Source organism: Globicephala melas, chromosome 8, assembly GCF_963455315.2.
Source record: "Globicephala melas chromosome 8, mGloMel1.2, whole genome shotgun sequence".
In the NCBI taxonomy this organism is placed as follows: domain Eukaryota; kingdom Metazoa; phylum Chordata; class Mammalia; order Artiodactyla; family Delphinidae; genus Globicephala; species Globicephala melas.
The window spans coordinates 97,986,372-98,006,249 of record NC_083321.1 but is presented as its reverse complement, the minus strand read 5'-3'; the positions used below and the strand labels follow the sequence as shown (position 1 = coordinate 98,006,249).

General features: G+C 39.9%; 1 protein-coding gene across 1 annotated transcript in view; it reads right to left on the bottom strand.

The window, feature by feature from the left end:
* Positions 1–9,649: 9,649 nt before the first annotated feature.
* The window catches only part of JHY (junctional cadherin complex regulator), a 66,217-nt gene continuing 55,988 nt past the window's right edge, over positions 9,650–19,878 (bottom strand). The window contains exons 7-9 of the mRNA XM_030835297.3: positions 13,018–13,098; positions 11,783–11,911; positions 9,650–9,847 (exon numbers count right to left, since the gene is read on the bottom strand). Coding sequence (XP_030691157.2) covers positions 9,650–9,847; positions 11,783–11,911; positions 13,018–13,098 — 408 coding nt within the window. The remainder of the gene's footprint in view (positions 9,848–11,782; positions 11,912–13,017; positions 13,099–19,878) is intronic.

Genomic DNA, 19,878 nt, shown 5'->3' with positions numbered 1-19,878 from the left:
TTCCTCTCAGTGCTTCACTTGGGAAGGGAAACAAACTATAGAAAGCAATGGGAATAAAGATAGGAGATGGCTCTTTATCCCAAGTTTAAGATGGGAATAATTTACAAGCTAAAAACAAAATAATGAATACTTTATGCTTGCTCTGCTCTTTTCTCATCTGTTTTTTTCCTCCAGTTCCTAAGTTCTCTAATTTTAATTTTAAAGATTTGAGCTTTATCATTTACCTGTGCACAGTGTTTAAAAAGTCAAATAGTTCTACAAGGATTATTTAAAAAGGAAGCGGTCCCCTGTCCCCTTCCCTATTTTCTTCACTACAGAGGCAACCAGTTTCTGTTTTGGGCTGATTGTTTTGGTATCTTATCCACCTTCATGTTTCTAAATGACTTCACTGCATTGCTGCTTTTTGGTGTTTCTATTTCAGAAATTATCTAGTACTTCATGCTATAAAAGATGAAGGCGTAGTTCTCTTTCTCGCCTGTTCCCACCACATACGTGCACCCTCTCTTATCTCTCCTCTCAAAACTGTAATTTATTATGATGTGCATGTGTAATTCTCAGCTAAGCCAGGTAGTCAGCTGCGATTACTTTACTTTTTCTGCAAGACTTTTTGTTTTTCTTGGAATTAAGGCTCATTGTATTATTCTTAATTTTTAGTGTACTTGTGACTAATTTAACTCCAGTTCTTCACCATTTGTCACTACCTCCCTCCCAAATGTTCATGTATTTTAAAAAAATTTTTACTGGAGTAGAGTTGCTTTACAATATTGTGTTAGTTTATACTGTACAGCAAAGTGAATCAGCTATACATATACACATATCCCCTCTCTTTTTGGATTTCCTTCTCATTTAGGTCACCACAGAGCATTGAGTAGAGTTCCCTGTCCTATACAGTAGGTTCTCATTAGTTATCTATTTTATGCATAGCATCAATAGTGTATATATGTCAATCCCAATCTCCCAATTCATCCCACCGCCCCCTTCTCCCTTGGTATCCATACGTTTGTTCTCTACGTCTGTGTCTCTATTTCTGCTTTGTAAATAAGATCGTCTATACCATTTTTTTTCAGATTCCACATATATACGTTAATATATGATATTTGTTTTTCTCTTTCTGACTTACTTCCTTCTGTATGACAGTCTCTAGGTCCATCCACGTCTCTACAAATGACCCAGTTTTGTTCCTTTTTATGGCTGAGTAATATTCCATTGTATATGTGTACCACATCTTTATCCATTCCTCTGTTGATGGACATTTCAGTTGCTTCCCTATCCTGGCTACTGTAAATAGTGCTGCAATGAACATTGGCATGCATGTGTATTTTTGAATTATGGTTTTCTCTGGGTATACGCCCAGGAGTGGGATTGCTGGGTCATATGGTAGTTCTATGTTTAGTTTTTTTAAGGAATCTCTGTTCTGTTCTCCATAGTGGCTGTACCAATTCACATTCCCACCAACAGTGCAAGAGGGTTCCCTTTTCTCCACACCCTCTCCAGCATTTGTTGTTTGTAGATTTTCTGATGATGGCCATTCTAGCTGGTGTGAGGTGATACCTCATTGTAGTTTTGACTTGCATTTCTCTAATAATTAATGATGTTGAGCATTTTTTCATGTGTTTGTTGACCATCTGTATGTCTTCTTTGGTGAAATGTCTATTTAGGTCTTCTGCCCATTTTTGGATTGGGTTGTTTGTTTTTTTGATATCGAGCTGCATGAGCTGCTTGTATATTTTGTTAATCCTTTGTCAGTTGCTTCATTTGTAAATGTTTTCTCCCATTCTGAGGGTTGTTTTTTCATCTTGTTTATGGTTTCCTTTGCTGTGCATGTACTCTTAACATTTTGATTTCCTGAACAGATTTCTCCCAGAGGCCCCTGGTCTGCTCCCCTATGGATTCTGGGTCAATGCATCTTCCTTCCTCTTCATCTCAGGCATTGCTTTCATTTTACTCTTGTTTCCTCTATCTTCCTTTTTCTTGGTTTACTCTCTCATTTTGGTGGAGCACACGGTCCTGTAGTTTCCTTATTGGTGTATGAAAAGTCAATGTTTTGAGATCATTCTTGTATAAAAACATCTTTATTCTAGTTTCATGCTTTATTAGTATTTTGTCTAAGTATAGAATTCTCAATTGGAAATACTTTTGAATACTTTTGAATGATTTTGAAGGCATCTTTCAATCGCTTTTTAGCTTCCAATTGCTGCTGTGAAGTCTAACGCCATTTTGATTCTTGATTCTTGATTCTTGATATATCCTGTTTCATTTATTCATTTGTTTTCCTTTTTGGAAGCTTGTAGGGTACTCTCTTTGGAGCCAGTGTACTGAAATTTTGCAGTGATATGCCTGAGTTGGAGGTCTGTTTTCACCCACTCTTTTGGATACTCAATAGACCCTTTCAGTCTGAAAACTCATTTTTTTCAGTTATGGGAAAATTTCTTGAATTAATTCTTTGATGATTTCTGTTCCTTTTTTTCTATGTTCTTTACGGAACTCCTATTATTTTGATTTTTTTCAGCCTCCTGGATTTATCCTCTAGATTTATTCCTTTCTCTCCTATTGTCTATATTTTTGCCTTTTCGCTCTGCTTTCTGAAAAAATTCTGAATATTATTTTCTAACCTTTGGATTTTTTATTTCAGCAATCATGTTTCTAATTCCAAAGATCTCTTTAATTTCCTCCTCCTCCTTTTTAATGGTATCGCATATAATATCCTCAGATGTTTGGAAATCCTTGATTGTGTGCTCATATTTAAGTAGGAGAAATAAAAAGCTCATAGGAAGCTCTGAATACCCAGTGCGACCTGCTGACTGTGAACTTTCCTATAGGATAACATGGTTGCGTTCTTCAGTTGGAGAACCTCTGAAATCAGAACTTTTAGCTCTTTTCTTTTAGGCTGGTCAGATTCCCCAGAGAAGAGTTTTCCAAATTCCTGCTTATAGGATGAAGGCCTAACATTCTGGGGACCACGTGTCAGAGGAGGACCAGAGGTCTCTGTATTTAGAACACCTGTGCTCACTGTTGTCTCTGTTCTCAGGATGGTGCCTCCTAACAGCCCGTTGTTTCTCACTCCTGAGACTCTGTAGAGGGTCAAGCAGCCTTTTACCAGGGTGGTGGAGGGAAGTCATCCTTCACTTAACCCCCTCACCCTCTTCCCCCCCTACTTCCAGCAGTAATTGACACCATCAGTTCCAGAGCATTTTGGGCATTCTGTAGTGTATATCAGATTGATTCTTGGATTTCCCCATTGCCTGGTTACAATTTAGTGTTTTTGGAGGCTTCCAATTATTATTATTATTATTTTGCAATTTATTCATCTGCTTTCCAGTTTTTAAAAAGTTGCTACTGGTATCCCTCTTCCTATTCTCCCTGTTCTTATATGTTTATGCCTTAAAAAAAACCCGTTACTGTGATTCTAGCGGGGGCTTGCCAAGGGAGGGAAACAGATGTGTGCGTGCGTGTGCATGTGTGTGTGGGTGCTCAATCTACCGTATTTATCCAGATGTCTCATAATTTGAATCTAAGATTATTTTATTCTGGCTTTTACAATGAGTGATGGAGGTATTGATCTTTTACCTTGATGTTTCTTTTATGTAACTGAATTTGTTAAGTTCGAGAGAGTTGCATTATCATTAGAACATATTAAAAGGCTGACTTCATTACCAAAGCTCAGGATAGCCCTTCTTACCTCATATTCAGTGATGTACTACCAACGGCTTGGGATCTATCCATTTGAAAGCATTGGAGGTTAGTTAGTCCTTAAGAATCTTTGTCTGTGAAAGGTCCTGAATAGTTTTGCAGGATATTCGTAGAAATTTCAAGGTGAGGGAATTTATGTTATTTCATTTTCCTTGGTCTCAGATTAATTTAAAACCTGGGTCCGTAATTCTCTGAGAATCAGAAAAGATAAACAGAGAAAGCAAAACAGAGCCACACAGAAATACACACACACATGCACGCGAGCGCTTATAAAGAGAATGATGCAAACAGGACAAGGAGAATTGGAAGGTGATCAGTTAAGACATTAAGTGTTTTGTGACGCACGGACGCGTCTGCATTTTGCCCTGATAACAGGCCATCAGCTCGTTTTCAGAGGGCTGCTGCCTTCTTCAGCTCAATCCGCAGATCAAAGCAAAACTGTCTGCTTGCATTTTGCAATCAGAATGGGGATGCTAATTTATACTCCTTGATGTGTGAGGGTAAGAGACTCCTTCAATTAACTGAATTCTATAGCTGGCAAAATAAAAGGTACACAAAGAGGCGCAGGCTGGAAGAGCCGAAATTCTCATTAAATCAAAAGGTCCAGTATTCATTACCGCGTGCATCTGAGGCTAAACACTAAATATGGGGCTCATCAAAGGAGGTTTAATGGGTTAAATTGAGAATATAATCTAATTAAAACATTAGACACGGCAAATAGTTCTTTGATATTCATCTAAAGGTTTCATTAAAAATGGGTACTTGAGGCTTGTATGATAGATTATCAATTTTAAGTAGAGACAGCATCCTTGGTACTGATTCAAAGTGTCACCATTGTGTGGAAGCAGGGGAAATGGGAAAAGACATCACTGCCAGGTGACAGGTTAGAGATACAAGGTAAGGCCAACCAGGATTCATGATAGTGATTTTGATCACTGTCTGCATGACAAAAAAGAAAGCGTAAGGATTAATTTAGGAGACAAATTTGCCACAGAGGAAAGAGTCCATTTGGGGCCCAAATTATTTGGTGTAGAGATCTACAGTGGTTTTTTTCACTGGACATTCATTCTGTTCTCTACTTCCTTCTCCTGTATAGACAGCTTCCCGAAGGATAACTGATTATACTTTGTGGGTTTTAAATTTCGGAAGGTTATTTCTCCCAGTGTCAAATTCGCACCATAAGCATATCTACTATTTAAGCATCTCTTGCAAAAGCTTGGGACTCTAGCCATAAGAGGTACTCTCAAAAGCCAGTCTGGCAGCCCCGGTATCAGGTCTGGTCTCTACGAGCTGTCAACTCAGTAAAGAAAGTCTGTGAAATCTTACTAGATATTTTCAGGGTTGCACTAAATTTATTTGCCTGAAATGCTCATATCATTGTAATCCTCTCGACCTGTTAGAGCTGTTTAATAGCGGAAGACCATTTATTCAGCTTATTGAAAATTAATTACTTATATTGCCCAGGTTTGCAAGGGGACAATGAAAAGGCAGTGGAGAGGCAGCAAGGGAGATAAACCTTGCCCACCAAATTCTTTTTTCTTCTCTTCATTTTACCCAAAGAGGCCCTATACCGAGTGGTAGGGAGAGCTGAAAAATCTGTTCATTTTGCATCTTATTGCATCTCTCACTGTGATGTTTTCATAACCTTTTGGGAAAGCCCCAACTTTTCAGTTATTCCACTGAACCAAAATTAAGTAACCAAACATGAAGAATGGGAATCTTTAAGATGAGAGAATAAAATGAATGAATGAATAAATGAATGACTGAATGAATGAAAAAAAACCCTGCCATCCAAAACCTTTTGCTTTCCATTGAATGGATGTTTGCTTAGGAAATTGAGACATTTAGTATTTTCTCTGTACCTCTGTGAGAAAGATGTGTGGCTTTGCTTCATGAAGTTGAGAGGGGGAGCAGAAACAAATACTGTACTTAGTCTGGAGGCAGTGAGTTGTGGGGACAGTTCTGAATATCAGATTTTTAGCTATTCTGAGATCCTACTTCAGTATATTTTAAAAAGTGGAATAAATAGCTAAATAAAATTTTGTTAGAATACATAATTCTCCTTTTTTGCCTTTATAATATAGAAATTTTGTCTGACAATATAGACCATTTCTTATAATGAGGGACACAGAGGGAGGAGACCCTGGATAGACAAAATCCACAATAATGAAAAACTGACTTTGTGCTACTGTTTAAATCCTGTCTCACTGGGAAAACAACTAAAGAGGCAATGCAGCATTTATGTGGCCTTTCGTCTTTCTGTTTTTACCCATTAGGAATAAAAGTTATGAAAACTCACTTAGCATTAGGGAGAAGCCCTATAGTCACATCCTGTAGAATACTTGCGTGTTAGAGGAAATGTGTATTATTCAAGATTTATTCTTACTCTGATTCAAGATTCCTATTCTTACTCTGATAGGAAAAGATGATCTTTAAAAAGGCACATTTAGGGGCTTCCCTGGTGGCGCAGTGGTTGAGAGTCCGCCTACCGATGCAGGAAACGCATCGTGCAGGACCGGGTTCGTGCCCCGGTCCGGAAAGATCCCACGTGCCGCGGAGCGGCTGGGCCCGTGAGCCATGGCCGCTGGGCCTGCGCGTCCGGAGCCTGTGCTCCACAACGGGAGAGGCCACAGCAGTGAGAGGCCTGCGTACCGCAAAAAAAAAAAAAAAAAAAAAAGGCACATTTAGGAAAGCAACCTTGATTTTTCCTTAAGAACTTTATATTTTCAAGTGCAACTTCTAATATAATGGTAATATCTGTTTTGAAGCACATGTTAGAGTTAGTTAAACTTGTCCTGGTATGTGCAGACTATCACCCAAATTCAATTCATTTTATGCAATTTTTCAATAAGTAATTAAAAAAGAATCCCTCCTGAGTTTATCCAGTCTGATATTGTAGACCATTTGCTATCAATTCAAAGTTCTCAATTAGCTCCAGTGTTGTTCTAATTACTGGATGTGTTTTCAAGCAACTCCCAGCTAATAACTGTTGGGATGAAGAGTCATTTTCTCGCTCTAGACTAGACTGTGCACGCTCATGCTTACTGTGATGTTTTGACAATGATTCATTAACCAATAATAAGGCCCCAATTGGAACAATTAGACATCGATGCCTTTGCTAGGCTGACCTTTTATTTTGTTCCTCAATATTGTCTTTTCTTCAGTTGGTTTCTAGATAACTCCCAAGAGACTCCTTACTATACAAAGCAATATCATGAAGACAGCTGTCATTAAATTCAGCTACTTGTACAAAAGCTGCCTCTAGGAGGATGCTCTTGTTGGAAACTCAAGATGGAAAAACATCATAAAAGGAGTCTATAATAAGAGAATACATGATTTAAAGGTCCTTTATACCAGTTCATAGAGATTAGGGAGTTAGGCACTATGTCTTTCAATGGCTTGTATAACATCTGGTCAAATCCAGGCCCTCCATCATTACGTCACTCAAGTTTATGGTTCCTTTCCTTCTAATAGGCAGATTATTTTTATTTCCTAAATATCTGAAATAGAAATATGATAAAAATTGATCACTGATCCACTCAGGTCTATAAAAGATCAATGTTATTGTTAATAGTACAATTGCCTTTAAAGGAGGAGCCAGACAAGCGTTTGTCATTTACTGCTTTTGCAGAACGTCTACCCTGTCTTAGTATCATGGTGCCTTAGTGACATTCTGCTGGATCTTACCATTGTGGGATGACTTGGGGCCAGATGAAGCCTATTTTGATCTATTCTTTGATTTCAACCCCAAGCTCTCAGCAAGTATGTTCTATTTCTTTAGTCAAACTCATTTTAGATGCTGCCTGCCACTTTCCGTGTTTGTGTACAAAGAATTTTGATTGCTGTAGGGTCATATATACTGGATGGTAAAGCTTTGCCTTGAGTGTAAAGTTCCTGTGAAATGTTGTTTGATATCAACTGGATCTCTGAACCTGCTTCAGCTGGGTGTGGGTTCTTAATAGGAGGTGTGAAAGTGCCTGAAGGATTTAATGCTTAGGCTGAGAGAAATGGTTAGGGAGAGGTTTTTAAATGTTCTGAAAAAAAAAATTGAAATAGTGTCTCTTTTATTGGTCAGCATTTGAGTTGCACTGTAGATGTCTCTTACAACTTCATCAGTGTAGTAATAAAGTTGCCAGACTGTACACGTTAAAAATGCAAGGTAGATAGTAATGCATATTTCTAAAAATGGAACTTAAATGTTGGAAGTTCATGTCCCAAATTGAAATGTATAATTACATCCTCCTTGCCCACACAGAAAAACAAGAACTCTCTTCCCACAAACAAATAATCAAACAGTGCTCTCCTTGCTGTTGAAAGATTGGAGTTTAGACCTGGCTAGTCTCCCATTGTAGGACTGAAGGACTTCAGAGTCCCTTATCCTTTCTTGATCTCCATTTCCTCTTCTGAAAGATTGGCACTTGAACAAGATAAACCCCTTCCAAGCTCTAAATTTCTTTAAGATAATTTAGTAGAAATGGAATGTTTAAAAAATTTACCCTGTCCCTTTAAAAATGAAAATATGGCAATGTCTCTTATGCATTATTTTTAGCTTCCAGAGCAAGTTTTAAAATATAGGGGGAAAAAAATCATTCTATCTCATGTTTCTAGAAAAGTCTTTAAACATGTACCTTGAAGGGTCCTCTTCTTTTACAGATACATTTTAGGAGCACCTTGGGCTGTGATTTTCCTGAACTAACTCCTCATATATGCTATGATTTTCCAAATACTACTGAAACATGATTCTCCAGTTTACTGTTTATGTTCAGATACTTGTTATCTTTCCAGACTTTCAATGCTGTTTCCAGTATTAAGAAAAAGTTTTGTACAGGCAGCTTTTCTACCACATTGTGGTATATGTAAAATTTATACAATATAGATATAAACCTCCAAAGCCAGTCCTTATGCCACCTGTATAGAGACACAGATTTTCCCTAAATTATTGTTAAATGTGTCCATTTCTGGATGTAGCCATCTAAGAATGCAATGCCCATCTAGTACAAGCAAGTAAGTAAAATTTAAATCCTAATTTAATAGGATTTAAAATAGTCCCAGGGACTATTTTAAGACCTGGGAATTTCACAATGTTTATGCAGTTTCAAAAGATTCTTTAAAAGGGAAAAAATATTCATGAATATTGACATTCAGTAGGATATTTCTGTGGGATGTTTTTGTCTTACCTAATGTTTTTGTGTGGAAGCACACGTTTGATGATATTTTAAGATATTTTTGAGGGCAAGATGTTCAGCAAATTTATGTACTTGGAGTCAGCAGCTTTGAGCAAGTGTCTCTCTCAGGGGTGCCCGAGTTGAGTGCTTTTGGACTTGGTGGATTTCTGATTAATATCCTGATGCTCTGTTAGAACAACATTGAGATTTGTTTTACTTGAGTAGCACATCTAAAAGCACTTTCATTTTTTAAATTTTACATATAAACCCTTGGCTAAATTTAGAGATTTCTGAAATATTTTGGAAATGATATTGCAAAATTTACCGGTGTTTAGTCCAAGTTGAGTTCTTTTCAATAGAAACTGAAGTGCTTATAGTTTTTTTTTAATCAGAAAAATGAGAAAGAAACACAAGTAGATACATTTATTTCTGGGTAACTTTAAGAGTTTCATTATGCTAAGAAAGGGTAGCGATCATTTAAGAAATTAAAAGAGCCAATATAAAGCCAAAAAGAAATCAAAGGATCCGGGATAAAACCAAAAGGCTTTATTCCCTAGTTCTTATTCAGCCCCAATATTAACTGATTTGAAAATAAATAATTAAAATAGTTTTTCTTCCTGGAAAGTAAAGTATGGCGCCGTAATGTAACAGGGCCCCATATTTTAAACCCTGTACGAAGCAAACGTGGACTGCAGTTAGGTGACGATGCTAGGTCATCACTCTCAATGCAGAGCAGTGGGTTGGAGTTTCTCTTCTCCAAGTCCATCCCCTGGGCATCTCTGGTCATCTCTTGTCTATACAATATGAAGGGCTTTAAAAGCAGCCACAGCCTGTTTTTCCCTTTCGTGTCTGTTCTGCAGTACTTCCAGCAGTGAGATTTCAGGTAAAATGTCTCCGTTTCCAGCATGGGTTGGATTTTTCTTTTCCTTTGAGGCTTGACCACTCAGATTTGCAGGTTTGGGTTTGGGGATGGTCTTAGCATATTCCAAAGCCTAAAAGCATAAAGATAAAATTTTATTTGAGATGGGAAGTGAACCCTGGATTCCTTAAATTAAATCTAGTCTTAGGAAAGGTTTATTGATAATATAATTGGAGACTATTGCTACAATAATGTACTAAGGGATGGATGGAAATGGAGACCAAATGGAAAATACAAATAATGCAATATAACGCACAGTTTAAACAAAATCAATTAGCCACGTAACAAAATGCTGTGGAAAAAAAAGAGTTGAAGAATGATATGTACGGTTGTGACTCTGGACGTTTTCTTTATAAAACTGAGTTTTATTCAAGTGCTTGAAAATAGATTTCTTATGTGTTTGATCTGTTTAGCTTCTGGCAGTCTTATTAAAACCAAACTTTTATTGAGGAGATATTAACTGACCTTTCCATCCAAAGAGGACTTGTTACAGCTTGAGACCAAAGACATCACTGTAGTTGAGATAAAACTGAGTCTCCATTATTACACCAACTATTCTTGTTTCTGGGTTCTTGCAACTCTTGCAAGTATTTATTAGAGGTTGAAAATTATTTTTTCCTTTTCTTTAGCATATCTATAGATACCTGGATACTAAAAAAAGGCAGTCTTTTTTTCAGTGATGTCAGTTCTGACAGGCATTACAATAAAAATGAGATTACTGAATATGATTTCTAAATCTGCCTTTATATGTTTTACTTTTCTAAAATTAACCATTTTTAAAAATTGAAGTATAGTTAATTTACAATGTTGTGTTAGTTTCAGGTGTACAGCAAAGTGATTCAGTTATATATATGTGTGTGTATATGTATATATATATACTTTTTCAGAGTCTTTTCCATTACAGTTATTACAAGATATTGGATATAGTTTCCTGTGCTATACAGCAGGTCCTTGTTGTTTATCTATTTCATATATAGTAGTGTTATATGTTAATCCCAAACTCCTAATTTATCTCTCCCCACCCCCAGTTTTACAGTTTAATAAGGGTTTCTTGAGAGCTAAAATGGGAATGGATAATATATGTAGGTCCTAGAAGGGGAAAAATCTCCAAAACACAAAAACTCCAGACTTCTCAGTGTGTGTAGTTGACTTCTATTGGAATTTCTAATTATAGACTTGTTGCCTTGAATCTCTTCATGAACAAATAATGGATTGGAGAAAAAAAGAAAAAGTGGCATCATGGAAACTCAATCAAGTGGATTGAGGTCTTCAAGGTCTGAGGAAGAAAGGCAATAGATAGAAAATATGAGAGTCTGTGAAAGAGAACACGAAGTACAAATTCCTAAAAGCACCAAAGGGTCACTTGTCCCTCGTGCAAAGGGTCCCACGTCCTTACTGGGACTGAGGCAGAGACTTGTACTGCAAAGCTCGGTGTCTCCATAGAACGTATTTCATTCACATCACAACTTAGAGTTGGATGACTTCTGAGAAGGAGAACATCCTGTATTTATCATTTTTATTGGGTAGAGGAACCTATATAGTACCATCCCTCAGGAGAAATATAGGGAATGAACTTGAGAGAAACAGTGAAGGACTTTCCTCTGACATAAGCACCCGGACATGGCAAGAAGATGCTAATTTCTTAAAACTTATTTAATGGTAGAGAAGGAAATTGACGGTTAATCAGGATTATTAGTTTTTTTCTATGAAATCACCTAACCATTGAATTTTTGTGTGAGCAACTCAAAATACTATACTTGGAGGAAAACATGTGGAAGACTAAAGATAACAGTGAACTTCAGGGGAAAAAAGAGGCTAACCTTCCAGCATCATATGTGTGTATATCATTTTTACATCAATATCTGTGAATGATGGGGAGCCGCAGGAACAGTAGTAGCTAAAACATCCTCTGTGTTCAAATAATGTGGGGAATTCATTGTCGTGAGGTCACAGAGGTTTCCTTTTAATTGTAATTAAAAAGACAACTGCCTTGGTGAGAATTTCTTACCTTCTGCCGAGGGACAGCAGATTTATTTTCAGTCTTTGCTATTTGTGGCTTTGACGGGATGGATAGTGCCTTCATGTTGTATTCCTTTACTTGTCTTGCATATTCCTTTTGCTGTATTAATTTCTGCATCTGTTCAGAGAAACAAAGTGAGGGTGACTCACAGGTCCTGCTAGATCGCTCTGTTCTCTATCTAAATTGACACTAATTTTAGTGAGCTGGGCACGGGGGAAATGGGATCACCGCGTGTAAGGTGACAGCAGTGAAATGGTTAAGTTAATGTCTCTCCTAGAAATAGTTTCTCTTGAGGGGCGGAATGTCACTGCAATAGCACACCCAGTGTTCACTTAACAGTGGCTAAATCACATTCAGCCTCTTCTTTGTTGCGTTTACCCAATTTATTTTCACTTTTGCTTCCAACTTTGAACTCTACTCTCTTTTTATGCCTTGAGTGCAGCTGCAGTTAAAACACATTAAATGAAGATCTCCTTTCACTAGAGGAAAGAGAATAAAGTGGATGTACTTTTCATGGCTTGGGAAACTCTTACCCTGAGTGTCTTCTCTGTAGCCACTCCTCAATATTATCAAGATAACTCTATTGGGAAAGACCAACGACCACATAACACACACATCTCTTTTCATGTGCATGTGTCCCACTTTTCTGTTTGGGCCTTCAAAACTAACTAAAAGGTGGATACATAAAACAACATTGGCTGAGTAACTTTTATTTTATGGTAGAAGTAGTGCCCGGGGCTTATTACCAATGCTACTTCAGAAGGGTCTCTATTCACAGGGAGACATTTGAATTAGGACTTGGTTCTGGGGGTATCTTTTTTTTTTTTTCAGGTCCATACCTTTGTTTTTATTTATTTATTTATTTTTTACATCTTTATTGGAGTATAATTGCTTTACAATGGTGTGTTCGTTTCTGCTTTATAACAAAGTGAATCAGTTATACTTATACTTATGTTCCCATATCCCCTCCCTCTTGCGTGTCCCTCCCTCCCACCCTCCCTATCTCACCCCTCCAGGCGTTGCGGAACTGATCTCCCTGTGCTATGCGGCTGCTTCCCACTAGCTATCTACCTTACGTTTGGTAGTGTATATGTGTCCATGCCTCTCTCTCGCTTTGTCACAGCTCACCCTACCCCTCGGTTCTGGGGGTATCTTTATACAGTTTTGCTGGAAGACAAAAGGCAAATCCAATCCTGGAATTGCTGTATGTACATCACACTCACTTTGTCTCTGATGGACTCAAGGTCAGGTCCGAGGCCTCCAAGCTTCATGTCTCTGTTCTGATAAGCTTTCAGCTTGGAACTCTAAAAATACAATCAAAGAGACAGTTTCTTTTAAAGACTTGTATGTCCCCCACCCTCGAGTTGTCATGGCCACATAAAAAAGGGAAGAAGCAAAATGAAGAATGGCAGCCTGTGTGGACCGTGGGAGAGTGGGTGTGTTTCCCAACAATTCTTCCATTTTAGTGGTCGTCATTGATAACAGTTTCCTTGGTAATTTGTAGCTGGTGAGCTAACATGTTTGGACTTTTCCACTTCTGCAATAAAAAACATTGAAATTCTGAAAATTATAAATAAAAAATTTCAAGTGAGTGAAGTGCTGCTTTGTTATTAACATTTTTATCATAACGGATCCATTACTAATTTGCTGCTGCTGCTATGAGTAGTATGTCTAGTTTTGTACCGTTCACTGAACCAACTGATTTCCCTGGAAGAGGCGATCTAAGCGAATCAGGTAAGCACACTGCTTCGAAGAGAGAGCACCCTGTCTAATGTCGTAATATTCAAAAGAAAGGAAACATTTAAGGGTTAAGAGTCTAAGCAAGACCCACTGAGAAGCTCATTTTATTCAGTGTGATTTTGGATATTTTGAAAGGTACAAATAATTTTACACGATAATGCTTATTACTATTGCATATTTAAAGGGACAGAGTATGGGCTTCCCTGGTGGCGCAGTGGTTGGGGGTCCGCCTGCCGATGCAGGGGAGGCGGGTTCGTGCCCCTGTCCAGGAGGATCCCGCATGCCGCGGAGCGGCTGGGCCCGTGGGCCATGGCCGCTGAGCCTGCGCGTCCGGAGCCTGTGCTCCACGACGGGAGAGGCCACAACAGTGAGAGGCCCGCGTGCCGCAAAAGAAAAAACAAAAAAAATAAAATAAAATAAAGGGACAGAGTAACAGACCGAGGCTATTTAATTACTAAATTATGTCAGTTGAGCACAGTAACAGGCAGGAAAAATACTAACGTGCTCCTGACTGTAGGATAGGTTAAGATACTCCCCAAACTCCCACTTTTGACGTGAAATCTGACTTGCTACTTGCAGCAGATACCCTTGTGGGGAAACAAAGGCCTCTTTTCTTTGCATTTGTGAGTTCATTGAGTTGTCTTCCGTGGGAAGGGCAGGAAGGACAATACCAAAGAGATGGTTTGGGTGACGGCAGGGATCTTAGGGTGCCTCAAAATTGGTGCTTAGGGTAAACAGCCATACCGCAGAGGCAGCAGTTCTGAGCTAACCGTGTATGGTGCCACCTGTCTATATGCTAATGGCAAGGCATGGTATTTTTCTAAATTTGGAAAGTTCCTGTTAATTATTAAGTCCTAAAATATACAATATATCTGACGTGCCCTTTCCTAAGAGAGAATTTGGCAGAGATAGTCCAGAGACTTTAAAAACAGAACATTTCATCATATAGAGAGTTACTGCATATAATTCTCAAATCTTAACAATGAACTTACGTAGACACTTATATCAACTGTTACTGCTCACAGGGCCTATTGACCGACTACCTGGAGGTCAGACCACTTAGCTTCTCCATTGCCATTTCCCAGGCTCAGAGCCAAAAGCTCTTTCCTCCAGACCCCAGCACTGAACTCTGGCCCATGAGATATGAATGAAGGTTTGCTGGCATAGACAGAGGGTGCATCTTGGAAAACCTTTAATTGGATTGGCACAGCCCCTCCCCCTTTCCCTTTATCTTGCCTTGAATGTGGATGTGATTTCTGGAGATACAGCAGCAATCTTGTAGCCAGGAAAGAAAAAAAGAACAAGAGAATTGTACAAATACTGGTTCTGATGTTTTGAGCTATAGAACCACCGGTGCTAGCAACTACCTACTTGTGGATTAACTGTATGTAAGAAGAATGAACCCTTATTTTTGAAATTGCTGTAAAGAGTAGTTCTGTGACTTGTAGCTGAAGGCAGTATTTCTAAGGTCCTACAAAATGTTTATAGTACATAGCGCTTCACAGGGCCAAAATCATGTGTCATTTAGGCAACACTTCTACACTGCAAGGATTAAAAGTTCTGTAAACAGAATTTGCCTGATTAGTATGCTAAATATTTGTAGTCAAAACTCTTTCAGTGCATCTAATTCTAAAAGGTCAAAGAAGATCCTTTCTTAAGTCTTTGGACTAAAATAATTAAAATATAGTATACAGAAGAATATAATATATAGAAGAAGTATATAGAAGAAATATTGTTCATTGAAGGCATTTCAAAATCATAAATCTCCTTTAAGAGAATAGACTCATCACCCAGCAAAACCACTACAGCTGCTTCCTGCCCTTTAGATGTATCCGTTCATACTTTTATAAAATTGTCCCTATGCTACAAATTATTTTGTTATTTTTTTTGCTGAGAAGGTTACCATTACACTGTATTTCCCTGTCACTACATGTTTTCTGAAAATGTGATTTTTATGTATAACATTCTATTGTCTAGTTATAGTTGAATTATTTAGCGATTCTTCTAAATGTTGAACATTTAAGATGTCCTAGGGATGAGCATTTTTTGTGGGCTACTCTGATTATTTCTTTGAGATAAATTAAGAGAAGTGAGATTATTGAGACAGAATCATGAACATATTCAGGGCCATTCATGAACACTTCTGTTAACAAGGTAGAAGAATGCTCTTTTTGTCCAAACCTCGATGACACTGGGTATTATCACGTTTTAAAACCTCTGCTAATTTTTAATAGGTGAATGAACTCAGATATCCTATACTTTGCGATTGCAAATTTGTTCTTTATCTGGCATATGCCATCTCCGCCATTGTTTTGAAATCACTAAGTTACCATTTGCCAAAGTAAACCAGTAATGAAAAAGGAGAGAACCCCACTCACATCCAAGTCATAAATCCAGTTTGTCCAAAACTGATGAGACAGAAATGATCAGTGCCCAGAAATCGCATCCTTAGTCTGAAGCAGCTTAGCTTTAATCATTCCACCAACTCACAAAAGATGTAATGTAAAGCATGAATAATTGCTTATTGCATCCCTGTTGAAGTTCTTACTATCACTTCGAATAAATATCGTGGCTGTCACAGAAAAACAGAGCCGACGGTCTAGCACTGCAGACTGACACAAGGAAAGAGTGTGGCCCGAAGTGGTCATCTCCAAATGCCACTGACTCCTTGACAGGCTGAGCTGCTTCCAGTGAAGAGATGTTTCTCAAGGGAGAGCGATGGCTCCTAACAGAGTTTGTTCTGGGTGACTGGCAATGAAAAATCCTGGATTTACTTGTTAGCTTCAAGTAATCTTGATTGGTTCCCAGTGCTGTAATTTTGTTTGATCTCTTCCCATCAAAATTCTTTTTCACAGGTTTATTGAGATAAAATTCACACACCACCAAATTCACCCATTTGAAGTTGTACAGTTCAGTGGTTTTTAGTATAGTCATCAAGTTGTGCGAAAGTCACCACAATCCAATTTTAGAACATTTTCATTGACCTAAAAAGAAACCCCGTACCCATTAGCAGTCCCTTCCCTCCCCCCACCTCCAGCCCTAGGCAACCACTAAACTACTTTCTGTCTCTTCAAAAGGCTTTCATAGTCAAATAATCCCTAGAATTTAGTTTGATTTACCTCTCTTTGGCTGTTACAAGACCAAAAGGTCACAATAGCACCATGCCACCCCCCATTTTTAAAAATTAAATCAACAATAATAGTCTCATTAGGTCTCCAAACACGGGGAAAATAAAAGCATGTTTTCAAAAAATCCCCGGCGGGGTTTGCTGCTACTCTTTGCATGAGATGCACACAGGGTGACATCAGCCAACCCTGGCTCTAGCTGACGGCTGACCAGACCAGATCTACCCCTTGGAATCGGTGTCCACTGGTCGTGGCTTTGGCAGAGTCTGGCATAGGATCTCCTGGTGGAAGGTTTCTGCCGGCCATCAATCACACGTCTTCTCAAGCCGGAAGAGTGACTTTTATTGTAAGCGGGGGGGGGGGGGGGGGGGGTGGGGGTGGGGGGGGGCGGCAAAAGGTGCCTGACTTGGAAATGACATTGACTGTCCCGGGAGGACTTGTTTCAACTCTGAGAGGTCGTGCCCCGCTGTGGGGGACACTGCGGGGCTTTCCTCCAGAACATTCCTCAGATGTGTAAGGGTGAGAAAGTTACTCAGAGACGGACGGAAAACAATGCCTCAAATACTGCGGAACAGCAAGTGAAGGAAATTTGCTCTGCGGTTGCTAAACTTAATCCAAATAAACCTCGTCTTAGAAGCAGTCAAGCAGCAATACCCGGATTGTCTGTGACAACAAACACACGGGTTAATTACTGCAGCTCAGCGCGACACAGCTGTCAGAGAACTCCTTAAGCAGTTACTTTGTGGCCGGTTGCGGTAGATATTTTTATTACTGTTTGTCATCACTTGTGTTACTCTCTCACTGCCTGATGTCTGCATTCAGTGGCGTGGACAATGCTGAATGTTCGTAAACTGGTCACAACAGAACTGCCAGGAGAAGAGGAACGGTGCTTGGGCCTATTATCTTGACAAATCCTCAGATTTTTAATGTGATTCGAGTCGATTCCCTTGGCAACCATGAGATTTGCTTTGACTAGGAAATGGGCATGACCTGGGGAATGAGTCCCTCTGTCTGGGGCCCCGGCTACCTGCTGTCCTATACAAATAGCTCGGTTCTAAATCATTTTAGCTTCTGGAATGGCTTCCCGGACAAAGAGTGCTTCTGTGTCTTTGTCGGATGTAGGCTGAAAGTCTTGGATGGAGAAAATGGATACGTGTGGATTGCAACATCTCTGAGAGAAAGCAGGAAGGCAGGGATTTCCCAAGTTGGAAAGAGGGCTTGGGAAGTGGGAAGTGGAAGTTCTCTTTCTTCCTCTTCCCTTCCCTCCCCGATCTTAGATGTGTCATGATCCACATCATCACTGGGTACTGTCCTCTGCCTTCCCTCGGTAAAACACAGATTCGAACCACCAAAAGGAGAAGGAAGGGAAAGGAAACTAACATTTAGTTGATGTCTATTCTTTGCTAGGCACTAAGCTAAGTTTTTTTTTTTTTAAATTTATTTATGCATTTATTTATTTTTGGCTGCGTTGGGTCTTCATTGCTGCGCGCGGCGAGCAGGGGGCTACTCTTCGTTGCGGTGTGTGGGATTCTCGTTGCGGTGGCTTCTCTTGTTGTGGAGCACAGGCTCTAGGTGTGCAGCCTTCAGTTGTTGTGGCAGTGGGCTCAGTAGTTGTGGCGCACGGGCTTAGTTGCTCCGCAGCATGTGGGATCTTCCCGGACCAGGGCTCGAACCCGTGTCCCCTGCATTGGCAGGTGGATTCTTAACCACTGCGCCACCAGGGAAGCCTAAGCTAAGGTTTTAATACATTGTTGCACTTAACTGTCAAACCAAATCTACAAAAAGAACAATTCTGATTGTGCGTATGAGGAAATAGGGGCTCAGGTGAATTAATAACTTGTCCGAGTCACAGAGAGGTTAGGTGATGAGAATTTAGAAATGGCTGAGTGCGTGACTTCCACTAAACCCTGCTCATTAGGAATTGTTAAAAGCTTGCATTGTCAACAATAATCCATAGTTGGCAAGAACCCTAACCCAGAAGGTTCTCTTCCGAGGTAGTGAGTTTGAGCTCTTTTTTAGGCCCTGGTAACTCGTAAATTCCAGAGTGACAGCACGCCCTCACCTTGAGAATGTGTTGGTTCCTGAGCTCTGAATACATTTCCCTATAGAAATAATAATACGCACAGTGTCTGGCTTCCTAGTCCAGCCTACAAACCCTATTCTATTTGTGAAGTACTTGAAAACAGTGCTAATCATACCTCAGATTAGGTACGATTAACTGTCAAGTAATAATGTTTTGGTGGAAAAATAAGTTACTTATGAAGCCAGGAACATATTTCTTCTTATTTACTGTGAAACTGGGGATCATCCCAGCTCTAAACAACCAGGAGTGGTTTCCACAGCCTGGGCAAGAATTAGGTACCCCGGCAGGACGGAGGATGTGAGGGAGGGTCATGTGAGGAGCTCAAGAAGCCCTCAGGTCAGCATGTGGGAAGGGGCAGAGGGAAGGACCCCGGGGCTGTGAGTGAGCTGAAGGCCTAGGCTCGCAGGTGGCGGCAGTGGGCTGGGGCATTTCATGTGCACCAGCCTCTGAGGTTCTATCTCAGGAGGACACACCAAGATGGTCCTCCTTTTCTTCTCTGCAATAGGACCCACTGTCATTCTAGTCCAGCTTTCCCTTCTTCTCTTCAAGGCCACCCTTTCCTTTTCTTCTGAGGCTCGCACGTGGGTGTCCACTGACTTCACGATCCCCTATTCCTGGAGTGCCCTGCACCTGCCCTGCACACCACAGCCAGAGCAGTCTTTCTAAAACATTAATCTAACTGTGGTTAAAATTCTTCCATGCACCCCGCCAACCCCCCGCCCCAACACCAGCTGAGGGATTAGAGCCCTCCTTCTTCCAATGACGAGCAAGATCCTCGAAGACCCGGTGCCTGACCTACTTCTCCACTGCCACCTCTCAACACTCAGCACCTCCCAGTTTGAGTGACAGCAGCCCTAAAATGCATCAGTTCCCAGCATGCTTTGTGTTCTCTCAAGCGTCAGAACATTCACTTACACTGGTCCCCCTGCCTAAAATGCTTTCAGTCTTCCTTCTTTTGCTAACTCTCAATCATCCTCTAAGATGCCTCACGATCACCTCCTGAAGCTCTGCTTGGCTCGCAGGTGGGGATGTGTCCCCCTCTGTGCTCCTCTGTGTTCACTGTGCATCTCTCTCTCTTTTATTTCAACATGATACTGCTGGGGAAAGGGCATGGCTCGTTTGCTATACGTCCCAGC